Source organism: Cnephaeus nilssonii (genome assembly GCF_951640355.1).
Source record: "Cnephaeus nilssonii genome assembly, chromosome: 9".
Lineage (NCBI taxonomy): Eukaryota > Metazoa > Chordata > Mammalia > Chiroptera > Vespertilionidae > Cnephaeus > Cnephaeus nilssonii.
This window is the reverse complement of record NC_137080.1, coordinates 86547679-86559615: the sequence shown is the minus strand read 5'-3', so window position 1 is coordinate 86559615 and position 11937 is coordinate 86547679. Positions and strand designations below refer to the sequence as shown.

Genomic DNA, 11937 nt, shown 5'->3' with positions numbered 1-11937 from the left:
GGGCTATATGGGAACTGTACTGTATCCTTAATTTTGCTAAAAAACTGCTCTAAAAAATAGTCTATTTTTTTAAATGACCCAGAAAATGAAACCTATATAATTTTTATTAACCAATATCACCCCAATAAATTTAATTTAAAAATAAAAACATGTTTTAGAAATGACCAGGAGAGTGATGGGTCTTGCCATAGGTTTCACCGGAGGGCCAGAGACACCCCAGCAGAGCGGGTCTGAACAGCAGCAAGGGAACACACACAGGTTCATTTGGATGCTTCTTTGAGTCCCAGTTGTTGTATTTAATTTTATAAAAAGATAGTTTGCCATTTTCTTGGCCTCTGATTAGTTCAGTGTGTCTCCTTCCTCCCAGCTCCCCATGCTTTCCACTCAGTACCTTCCTCTACATAAGAAAGGGGCCGGGCGGAGACCTCCCACAAGAAGTTTAGGGAGCCTTTCACCTCCCTGAGAGAGAAGTTTACTTGTTTGTTCATCTGGTGAGCAGAGAGTGGAATGTGATGTTTGCTAGGGGAGGAAGGCATGCCCTTCAGCTCCTGGAAGGGTGACTTTGCTGCTCCCCTGGGTCTGGCTCGCCTGAGGAGTGAGAGAAGCAGACAGCATTTGCCAATGATCCATCCATGCCAGTCCTGGCTGCAGTCTCCCTCCCTCCTCTGAAGAAAAGACTGGATTGCCAAGCAGCAAAAACCTCCTTGCCCCTCCCACCCCCAGGTCTTCCTGTCCTGGTGAGCCCAGCCCAGCGCCATTCATGGGTTCCCGGGGCTGGGCCTGCTTCCTAGGCAAAGAAGTGGGGAAAGTCAGGGGGCAAGCTCTGGGGAACCCCAGGGACATGGCCCCTCTGAGCTCTTGTCTGCAGCTACCATCTGGTTCTCCTCATTCATTTCCACCCCAAGCTCTACCTCGGCCCCCACTCACCTGGGGCCCTGGCTTTCAGGAGAAGAACAAACAGGACTGAGAACACCAGGCCCTTGTTCAGGACAAATCCGCAGGTCAGAACAATAGCCAGCAGCCGCAGCTCGGGAAGGGCAGGGGCAGGCGGCATGCCTGGAAGGTCAAACATAAGCATTGGTGTCCTAGGTTAGCCCCCCCCCCTGAGTCCGAAAGGGTGGGTGTCTGCCGGGTGTTCTGCTCTGAAGCTCAGCCTGCTCCCTGCCTCCTGGCCATCACAACAGTCAAGCAGGGACTGTGAAGCTGGGCCTTACCTTTCCCATAATGCTCTGCGATGGCTCTCACCCTCAAGGGATCTACTGGTCTCCTGCCCCTAATATCTCCCTTCTGCATAGCTCCTGCCCATAGCTCCAGCATGACCCTCACTCTCCCACTCAATGTGCCACGGAAAGCCCTTCGTGCTCCCGTTGCCTACAGAGCAAAGTGCACAAGGCTGCCGGCGCCCAAGACTCTCACAGTCTGAATCCACGACCAGTCCTGCTTTAGCCTTACCCTTCTCCTCTCCACTCAGCCAAACTGTCTCCGTGTGCAGCTGACACTGTGAGTGCATGTCAACACCTGCTCCTGGCATGGCGGCCACCCCTCTTCTGCATGAGTTACTCCTCTGCTACCGTCAGAGTTTCTCTTCCTCTCGGTAGTGGGTTCTACACCCCTCCGGGCCCCAAGCCCCAGCAACTCTGTGCAGAGGATTTCTGTCCATCCCATTCCTTTAACTCCAAGGAAGATTGCTCAAATTCCATTCGCCCCTGGGCCACGTTTTCTAGGTGATGCTCTGTCATCAGGGCTATAAAACACCTTTGTAATCGTAGCTCCCCAACCCCAGCTCCCTTCCTCTGTGGCTGGTTGATGGAACTTGTGCTCCCTTGAGGCAGTAACATTCAAGGCTTGTATGAGGGTGAGAGCTTTGGAAGAGAAATAGAAGCAAAGGTCCTTCTGACTGCGGACACTCAGGACTCTCTCACCTGCCTGGAGCAGGAGACAGGCCTCCATGTAGTCTAGCCAGGCTCTCCAGAGCCCACCTGTGAGGCCTGAGCCGAGGACCCAGCTAATGACCCCAAAGTCTCATTCTACTTTGCTGTGGCCTCTGGGCAGCGACCCTCATTCAGACACAACTGACGCTGAATCCAGATTACCCTTTAGGGTTCGTTCTCTTTGACTGACACCAGGCCCCTACTGGGCCCAGAAAATGCTTGATGAAGATGGGACTGCATACCCTGAGCCTGCCAGGCTGCTGGCACAACCTGACTGACTTAACCTGAACCGGAGAGGGACCTCCAAGATATTTGGAACAATTTTCTTCCAAAGGCTGAGCAACTATGTCCCAAGTTCATTGCTATGGGACTGTACTGTATTTGGGGGATATTCACAGAGTCCTAGAAGGTCAAAGGTGAAAGCAAGCATTCAATCCCATCCAATCTAAGCCCGAAGGAACAGAGGGAAAAGGGAGTGTCTAAGGCCACTCAGTAGACAGCAGCAGAGCCAGCACTGGGACCCATGTCTCCTGTCTCCTTGCCGTGTATTTCTGTGACATTTGCTGCTCTCAGTCTTCAGAGTCTTGTCCAGTGAGCCTGGCCTAATTTTTTAGCTTGTGGCTCCCAGGTCCACTCAGTCCTTCACAGTCAAGTGGCCCTCTCACCAGGCCACAAGTCCTGCTCTCACTTCTGACCCTTCTCCTACCTCCCATACCCACCTTCTCTCCCTAAGTTCCCATTTCAGGCCTCTCTTCCTATTGGAGTGTTGGGCGGACACATCCATCACCTCCGAATAGCATGACATTATGTAAGTGTCTTTCTGTGGGCATCTGCTGCCATGCCTCCCCCACCTGGAAACGTGGAGACAAATGCAGAAGGATTCCCCACAATTCATTGAGGGTAAGTCCATTTATGTGGGCAGGCCTAACACCGTTCCAGAAAGAAGTCCCCATTCATTTGTTTTAACCTAACTAAAGACGGTGCCTGCCTGCCACCCGCTCCCCAGGCCACCTTCTGTTTACCTTCTGTCCTTTTCAGAGGATTGGGTTCTTGTTTCCCTGGGAGACCAGTGAGCCCTTCAGGCAGGAACAAGCTGTACTAGACTCAGTTTCCTCAGCTACATCAGCCTAAAGTTTTCTCCAATTACTGCAGAAAAGAAATAGGAAGCTGCTATGAAAACTCCACTGTCTGCTATTTGTGGTTTGATGAAAATAACTACGTTTACATTTATCCTGTATTAAACTTGATATCATTCTCATTCAATTATATGGGTTCAGTCATTCCCAATAGTTTCCCTTATTGTCTTTATTAAAATTTGCGTTAAAGAACAAGGCAGCTATTAATTGATGGAGTCAAACCTGGTGGGCCCAAGCTGTCTCCTGGAGTGGGCCAAAGGTATAATATTAAACCTATTTCTCTGAACTGAAACACAGATAACCCCAGAGAATTGGAGCCATTGAACATCACAATGGAGCAAGCCTAGAGGAGTACGAGGGACATTCTCAAGGTCACTGAGTAGGTTCCGGGTTGAGGAGGAATGGAAACCAGGCCCGTGCAGCTTTTATTATCCTGTGATGGCCTCACTTACCTTTGCAGCCAGCAACCGTTTCAGCACTTCCATGTGTACAGGTACTGAGACCAATTTGCTGCTGTGTAGAGAGGACGTGGAACTGCTTCACCAACTGCATAAGTCATTTGTAACCAGTCTCTCAATTCCTGGGCATCACTGGGTGCTCTTAAAGCCTGGGGGATGTTTTCCTATTATGTGGATTCAGTAGCTTCCCTCCAATCCTGCCTATAGCACCTTCCTTTTGCTTGGTCAACTCTTGATTTCCAAATATTACAATGAAGTTCGACTCTAGCCCCACCCTGGCCTAATCTATATATACTAGAGGCTTGGTGCATGAAATTCGTGCACAGGGGGTGGGACCGGGGGGGGGGGTCCCTCAGCCCGACCTGCACCCTCTCCAATCTGGGAGCCCTCCGGGGATGTCCTACTGATGTACGGGGAATGGGCCTAAGCTGCAGTCTGGCCTCCCTCTGCAGGAGGCGACCGGGCTGATCACCCCGCTGCTGCAGTCACAGCCGGCCGCCACAGCCGCCAAGGTGTTTTCATCAACACAGACTCCAGTCCCTTCACCATGAAGAAATAACAACTTTCTTTAGGCATTTTCAAAATGTCTCTTTCATAGGATATGACATTTCTTTCTTTCTTTCTTCCTTTTTTTTATCCTCACTTGAGGATATTTTTCCATTGATTTTTAGAGAGTGTGGGAGAGAGAGGGAAAGACAGAGAAACATCAATGTGAGAGGGACACTTCGATTGGTTGCCTCCTGCATGAGCCCTGACCTGGGTCCCAGCCATGGAGAAGCCTGCAACCTAGGTACATGCCCTTGACCAGAATCAAACCCGGACCCTGCAGTCCACAGGCTGAGGCTCTATCCACTGAGCCAAACCGGCTAGGGCAGGATATGACATTTCTTAGCCCCTCCAGCAGAGGACCTTCATTTTTTCCTCTCCAGGAGTGAGGTGGGAAAAACCCTACATCACCTTCTTGGATTCTTATTACCCAAGTGACCAAGAACACTGAGCATGGCGTACGGGGAGCTTACCCAATGAGCGGTCAGAAAGTGTTTCCTCTGCAGCTCACACCCAGAGGCAGCACTGCCAGTGCACCGTGGCTGGCAAGCCCTGTTCTCTGAGGGCCTGTGCCATCCCTGGCTTGCCTCACTGCGCACCCATTCCCCTCCCGCCTACCTGCGCACGCAGCCTCCTCCTGAGTGGTTGTGATGTTACAGTACCCTGGCTAATTTCCATGTTACCTCTTTATATACTATCTAATAAAGAGGAAATATGCTAATTGACCCTCATGCCGTAGCAAAGATGGCGGCTCCCACAGCCAATAAGGAGGGAATATGCTAATTGACTGCCCCTCCCTCAAAGATGGCAGTGCCCACAGCCAATAAGGAGGGAATATGCTAATTGGCTGCCACGCCCTCAAAGATGGCAGCACTCACAGCCAAAAGATGGCAATTCCCAGTCCTCTCAGCCCCGCTGGGGTGGCAAGTGGGCCTGGCGGCTCTGCATGCCCGCCTCCGGAGTCCCCCCAGTCCCCTCAGCTCCCCAGGGCTGTCCGAGGCTCAGATAACCAGGGCCGACCGAGGCTTGTGCTGGCCATAGTGGCAGCAGCATCACCTTCCCCTGATCGCCCGGTCGCCTCCCATTCCTGAGGGTTCCCAGTCTCTGAGAGGGGGCAGGCCGGGCTGAGGTACTCCCCATCCAGTACATGAATTTTCATGCACCAGGCTTCTAGTATATAGATAAAAGGCTAAGCCACCAGCCGACCGGCCAGTAGGTCTGACACGCACTGACCACCAGGGGGCAGACGCTTGATGCAGGAGCTACCAAGCAACAGCAACTTTGCAGAGTGCCCTCTCACACTCCGGGACCCTTTGGGGGATGTCAGCCTGTTGGTTTCGGCCTGATCCCTGCAGGCCAGGCTGAGGGACCCCGCTCACTCCACAGACACCCTTCGAGCCCCTTTGAGCCCTTTGCCCCATCGCGGACAGCCAGGGGAGGGACTGAGGGAGGATGGCTCCAGGACATTTCAAGCCCATCTCGCTCAGTCCTTCCCCGCCAGCCACCTTCTAATTAATTTCCTTTCAATGTGCACGAATACGTGCACGGGGCCTCTAGTATTTACATATTGGGATATGTAGGAAGTGGAGAGCAGGGTCCTGTGTGGTGGAGGCCTCTCCAACTCTCTGGTTCAAAGGGAGAAGGTTTATTGGGGAGCTTGGGGCAGAAGTATTGAGCTAGGTGTGTAGAAAGGCTTTCTGAGAAAAGAGGGGGAGGCCAAGCAGGCCTCCACCCATGAGAAGCAATTCAAGGATGAGAGAGGCCCTTCATCTTGCTGTCCGACACCTATTCTTGTTTGCTACTTTGTAAATCTCTTGAGAAAGGGAACAGTTTCACTGGCCACACTGAGCCCCTTCCAGGATCCACCAAGGACAATCGATTCCGATGGGTCTCTGTCGGATGCCAGCTGCTCCAGGTATCGGCTGAATGACACCGTGAGTAGCGTGCCCTCCCTGAGCCTTCTTGCCGTGTACAATGGAGACGGGCTTAACCTTGGCTCTGCAGTCGGTGTTCAGTACCCGGTGCCCCTAGCGGGCACGCTGCATAGAATGAGAGAAACTTTGAGATCCCTAGTCTAACTTTCTTGCCTTACAGGTGAGAAAACGGGGGTCCAGAGAGGAGCTATGGCTCTCAAAGTCACAAAGCGAGAGACAGGAAGACCCATGTGCTCTGCTTTCAGAAAGAGAGCCTTTCCCGTGACTCTGTGCTCTCTCTCCAAAGCGCCCCCCCTTCCCCTGGAGGCAGAGGGGGTCCCACCTGCGGCTCAGGAGCGAAGCCTCCACAACCTTCTCTGCCTGGGCTCTTGCCTCTGCTCACCTTCGCACTGTACCAGCCGAATCCGAGGATGCAGGAGCACTGGGGTCTGAGGTGAGAGGTCAATCACACACTGATAGAGCCCCAAGTCCTGCCTCTGGAGCTCTCTCACGGTGACGCTGAACGTGCCCTCGGTGGGGTCATCCTCCAGCAGGTATCTCCCGGCCTGGGCCCGGTTTAGGTCCGTGTTCCTGGTGTCTGTGCGCACCAGTGTCTCTGGGGGGCCGCGGATCCTCACCCGCTGCCAGGCCTTCAGGCTGGAGGCGTACTGCCTGGTGTACAAACAGGATACGGTCAGGTTGCTTCCTTCCAGGAGGCACATTTGCTCCTCATCTTCGCCTCGGAGTCCTAGAATGAGAGGGCGAAGAGCCTCACTGAGCCAGCCTTCCTCCCACCGTCCCACAGCCACAGGCCGCAGGGCAGAGCCCGAGCGCAGGCCAGAGTCCTGGCAGCTCCCTCAAGCACTGAGGAGGCACGTGGGGTCTCTGTGCACTATGTGAAATGGCTCAGCGTCTTTAGCAACATACACACATGTGGAGCAAATACGGCAAAATATCGATCCTGCTTCAATGTCTGAATCTAGTGGATGAGGTTATGGTGACTATTTTTTCTATACTTCATAGATTAAAATTTTTTTATAATAAAAAGGGAGGGTGGGTTTTTTTTAAGTAAAAAGAGAACTTAACCAGTTTTGCCAGCCATGTTCTTCTCCACTTGTGGTTCCCAGGCATGTCCCTTGCTTTCAGGGGACTTTGTATTACCCCTTGGGGTTCCCAAGCCAGATGTGCTTCTACTCCTCTCTGTCCATATCCATCCCATTAGGTCCCAGCTGGCACTGACCTCTGTCTCCCCCAACCCTCAACCCACTGACCACCCTACGCCTGTGACATCATCAGCGTCATGGTCCTGGGCAGCCACCTGCACTCTGTGAAGCACTTACTGAGCCCTAAATACTGAGCCAAGTGTTCTACATCAGAATGCTGATTAGCTCCCAGGACAACCCTCTGAAGGAGGTGCTGTTTACAAATGAGGAAACTGAGGCTCAGTGAAGGTGGAGGACTTCTTACGGCCACAGCTATAGAAAGTGGCAGGAACAGGATTTGAACCAGCTCTGTCTGGTTCCGGAACCTCTTTGCTCTCTGCCTCAGCCCCCGAATGTTCCTTTGAGGAGGAACCGTGCCTTGCACTGCTTTACATCCCCCAGGCTGCCCGCACAGCAAGGAGAGGTTGTTTGGTGACTTCACATAATTTTCTCAGCTTGGAGATGCACTGGAGGACCCTCCAGCATCCATTCGTCACCCAGCCCCGCTGGGTCAGGGTCAGGCAGCACAGTCTGCATTCATTTCCTTCCTTCCCCCATTCCTGTTTCTCACACGTACCGGGATCCCATCCCAATCCTCCTGAAGGAGTGAGAGAAAACCCCTCTTATAGGCACCTCCCCTGGGCTATCTCCGTCCCTCTTCCTTCCTCTCCTCACCTGACACCCAGAGCAGCAGCAGCAGCAGCAGCAGCAGCAGCAGCAGCAGCAGTGGCCGCCCCCACAGCCCCGTCCTGTCCATTCTATCCTTCAGGCTTCAGCCATCCCAGGAGCTGTAGCAGTTGCTGGGGGATGGTGCCCCATGTGGGTATTGTCCACCTTCTCTGAGAGGGGGAGCTTACTGTGCCGTTGAGAAACCCTGAGGGAACTGCAGTGAGAGGGACCAGCTCGGGAAAATGCAGAAGGAGGGAAGAGATCACTTCCCTTCTGACACCTTCCTTCCCGCTCTCATTGTGCCACAGCCTATGGTGCAACACCCCGTTCCCCACCACAGCAAGCCCTGACCCGCCATGGGACCTCCCATCTCTGCTCACTCACTTCCTCAGGGCACCGAGACAGGCTCATCACTGGGCCCCGACCACTGCCTCCCGAGCCCCTCCGGTACATCCACATTCGGTTACCCTTCAAGGTCTGGTTCACACCTTCCTGATGACCTGCCTTGGTTAATCTCACTCCACACCATGCTTCTCAAGTATAAGCATGTGGCTCCATCATTTGGGAAGCCTGGCAAACATACACATGCATGTGGGCTCCACCCCGGGAGACTCCAGTTTAGGAAGTCTAGAGAGGGCCCAGCATCTGCAGTTTAACAAGCAGCACAGGTGATTGTGAGGCGAGTGGTCCAAATGGATGATGCCTGGCAAAGCTCTGCATGAGGTCAGAGGGGCCCCGAAACTTTCCGGGGTCCTCAGTCTGCGTCTCAGGTGACCACTTCCAGGAGCCCCAGTCTAGACAGAGACACGGAGACCACAATTGTAATGCTACTGGAGTGACTAAGTGCCATGGATTGAAGGCCCTCGTGCGCCGGGTGCTTTACGCAGGTGATCTCACTTAACCCTACCAGCTTCAGAGACTGTGTAGTGAATATTTGTCATCTTTTGAGTCTCCAGCCCCCAATGCCTTTTCCATTTGGGGGATATGCCCCAATGTGTGGGTCTCACTAGGACACAAAGCTTCCCTCTCCCGTCTATTGAGATGGAGGCAGATTCCTCCTGCCCTTCTCCCTGGCACTTATGGCACAGGCTTGGGACCTAAGCCTGCCAAACACATGAACCTGTGGTGAAAGATGTGGGGCCAGGTGGGGATAGAGCACATAGAAAGCCCGTGAACAGTATGGTGGCAGGTTCGAGTGGCTCCAAGTGTGCAGGGGAGGGGCTATAGCATCAATGGCAAGTTCACCACTAGATGACCTCATGCTGTGACCTCAGCTGTGGCCTCTTGCCCATTCTCTCTTGGCTTCTGCTGTTTTCTAACCCTGGCCCTCCAGCCTTCTCATTGAGTCTATGAGCTACTGACATCTTTCTCAGTTCCTTTGCTGTTCAAGACAGCCAGGCTTGCATTCAGTTGATGGCAGCAAGAACCAGGACTGGCCTTGGTTATTTTGTCCATGAGGCAATGAGGAATGTCTCAAGGATGAGGCCCAGAGGGATGCACTGAGTCTTTCAAGATCAGACATGCTTCAAGGATGCTGTGGAGCTGGGGTTCAACCTGAGTATTGCTTAATTCCAAGGCCCGTGTAATTAACCACATGGCACTGTTATATCAGCCGAAGTCCAGCAGGAGACAGGTGGCTCACTGAAATCGAGTTATTGAGCCGTGTTTAAGAAATTGTGGTGGGATTTGGGGAAATCAGTAAGGGATGCTGCAGTACCCTGAGGCTGCGGACAGTGCCGAGTCATTACCACCTCTAGGCCTAAAGGGGCAGGGGATGGAGCAGTGTCCCAAATTTGGAGATAGCAGCTGTCTGGTGAGGAGCATGAAGGGGCCTCCCGTAGAGGAATGCAGCCATTCCACAGAGAAGGAGCCCAGAGGATAAAATCCCCGCCCTCATTCTCTTCCCACCCTCTGCTCTGCTTTCACGCTGCCCACGGGTGAAACCCACCTGGAAGCCTGTTGGCAAGGGAGCCAGTTGATTTAACCCATCTTGCTCAAGGAAGAGAAGGATGGAGAGCGGGCCCACAGGCACAAACGGGAGAGCATCCAGGACAGCCATTTTTCTTCCAATTCAGTGTGCATGATTTCTCAGACAAGTATAATACACTGAGTGGCCAGATTATTATGATCTCTGATGCATAATAATCTGGCCACTCAGTATATATATACACACACATTAGAGGCCCAGTGCATGAATTCGTGCATGGGTAGGGGTCTGGCCAGCCTGGCCAGAGGGAGGGGATATGGGCGGTTGGCTGGCCTGTCTGCTGGTAAATCTCCTGGTCGAGGGGAAAATTTGTATATTAGCCTTTTATTATAAAGGATATACACTGAGTGGCCAAATTCTTATGCATTCAGAGATCATAATAATCTGGTCAATCAGTGTATATTGCATGCACCTAAACACTACGTAACCTATAATTACGTTAAGCACACAAGCACACGAACTCCTGCAGGTGCTTACCTCTACTATGAACGTGTCCTGGTGTTTGGTAAGAAGCTTGATGACTTCTTGGAACTCTATCTCGCAAACAAGCTTGAGAACCACCAAGAGAGCCGCACACACTGGGAGGGGCCCTGGAATGGGCCCTGAAATCTGCTTTTTAAACAAATGTTCCAGGAGACGCGGAGGCAGGAGGACTGGAGTTTGAGAAATTCTGCACTAACGTGTTCAGCTTCTCCTAGTCAACACTTAGCAATGGCACCTCCCTTGTCCCTTCGTGAACAGGGACAGCACTGGAATGATGGCCTGCAGGTCCCAGACAGGCCACCTCAGAAAGCAAACTCCGCATGTCCTCTGGTTACTGCCGCTGAGCTGCTCAGCCCCTGAGGGAGGAAAGCAGATGCCCCGAGATAAACAGTTGCAGGAAGAAAGGCTTCTGAAAAGACAAGACGTCCCTTTGCCCTTCTTCTGATGGACTCAGACTGGGGATGAGAGGGAGTCTCTGGCGTCAGTGCCATCCTGCTGAGGCTGCAGCCAGAGCAGGTGCTCTCGGATTGATGAGCAAGTCCTTGTATGATGGCCGTGTGATCAGGACGGGGGGTCGGGGCGGGGGGCTGCACCTCAGCACTCAGGCATCTTTTTCCCACAGCAGTGCGGGAAACTCAAGCTGATGGTAGGAACGTGTTTTCCTAACACAAGCTGGATTGTGTGTTGGAAGGTGTGTTTGTTCTTGGGGAATGAGATATGAAGTTAGCCTTGGCCATTGCTGAATTGGAGTAGGAGGACCCATCATTTTGTCCCCACCAATGGGGGACCCTTCCCCCTTTAGGGCCAAAAGAGGTAGGAAATTGGAAAGTCCTGATTTAAATCGGTCGGATTTTGCCAGACACAGGTGGGCCTGGACTCCTACTGCATGGGTGAACATGGGAGCTGAAGGGGACTCTCAGGGGCAGACCTAGAGAGGAAGAGGAAGGCAGAATGGGGAACCGGAGTGCGCACACGGGAGAGCCTCCCGGAGCCTAAAGGCTGAGATCTTGTGGTGCCACCATCCCTGGCCCTGGTGTGATTCCAGGGAGAGGCACGTAGAGGCATCACAGGAAGAGCTCCTGGCTGTTCTCTCCTCTGTGGCCTTAGCCTTCAGGAAAGAGACTCTTCAATTTTGTTCCTGCCACAAGGGATGACTTTCTACTCGTGTGGCCTCATTCCAGTCACACTCTGCTCTCCTTCCCAGGCTTGTTCTGAGGGTGCAGGGATGATGCACACCATAGACAAATGATACCCTCTCTCAGCGATACTCTCTACCAGTCTCGTCCTTCGAAGCCTGTCTCATCCTCCCAGTATTGTCCCGGGATGCTGCCTTCCGGTTCACTTGGTTTCTCTGCCCCAAAGGGGATTTCTCCCCGAGGCGTCATGTCTTCTCCTCACTCCATGACTTTCAACACCCTTTCCTGGGAGTGTGGGAAAGGGCCGCAGCGGAAGGGAGGAACCCAAGAGTCTGATTCCAGAAGAAAGGAAGGCCCCGGTGGCCGGGAGAGCAGGATGCTTCTGTGGTGCAGCTCTGCCAGGGTCGGCCCCAGTGCAGTGGTCCAGGGCAAGGACCAAGGCAGGTTTAGCAGCTGTGCCCTCTGTACCTCATGAC

The 11937-nt window shown here is 53.0% G+C and overlaps 1 protein-coding gene across 1 annotated transcript; it reads right to left on the bottom strand.

Annotated features, from left to right (window-relative positions):
- Window positions 1-541: 541 nt before the first annotated feature.
- LOC307105754 (triggering receptor expressed on myeloid cells 3-like) lies at window positions 542-11710 on the bottom strand (the record flags this gene model as incomplete). The annotated part of the gene is made up of 5 exons (XM_079781645.1): window positions 542-588; window positions 928-1056; window positions 6388-6732; window positions 7862-7956; window positions 11601-11710. 5 exons carry the CDS (start codon window positions 11708-11710, stop codon window positions 542-544), a joined length of 726 nt encoding a protein of 241 aa, XP_079637771.1.
- Window positions 11711-11937: the final 227 nt, after the last annotated feature.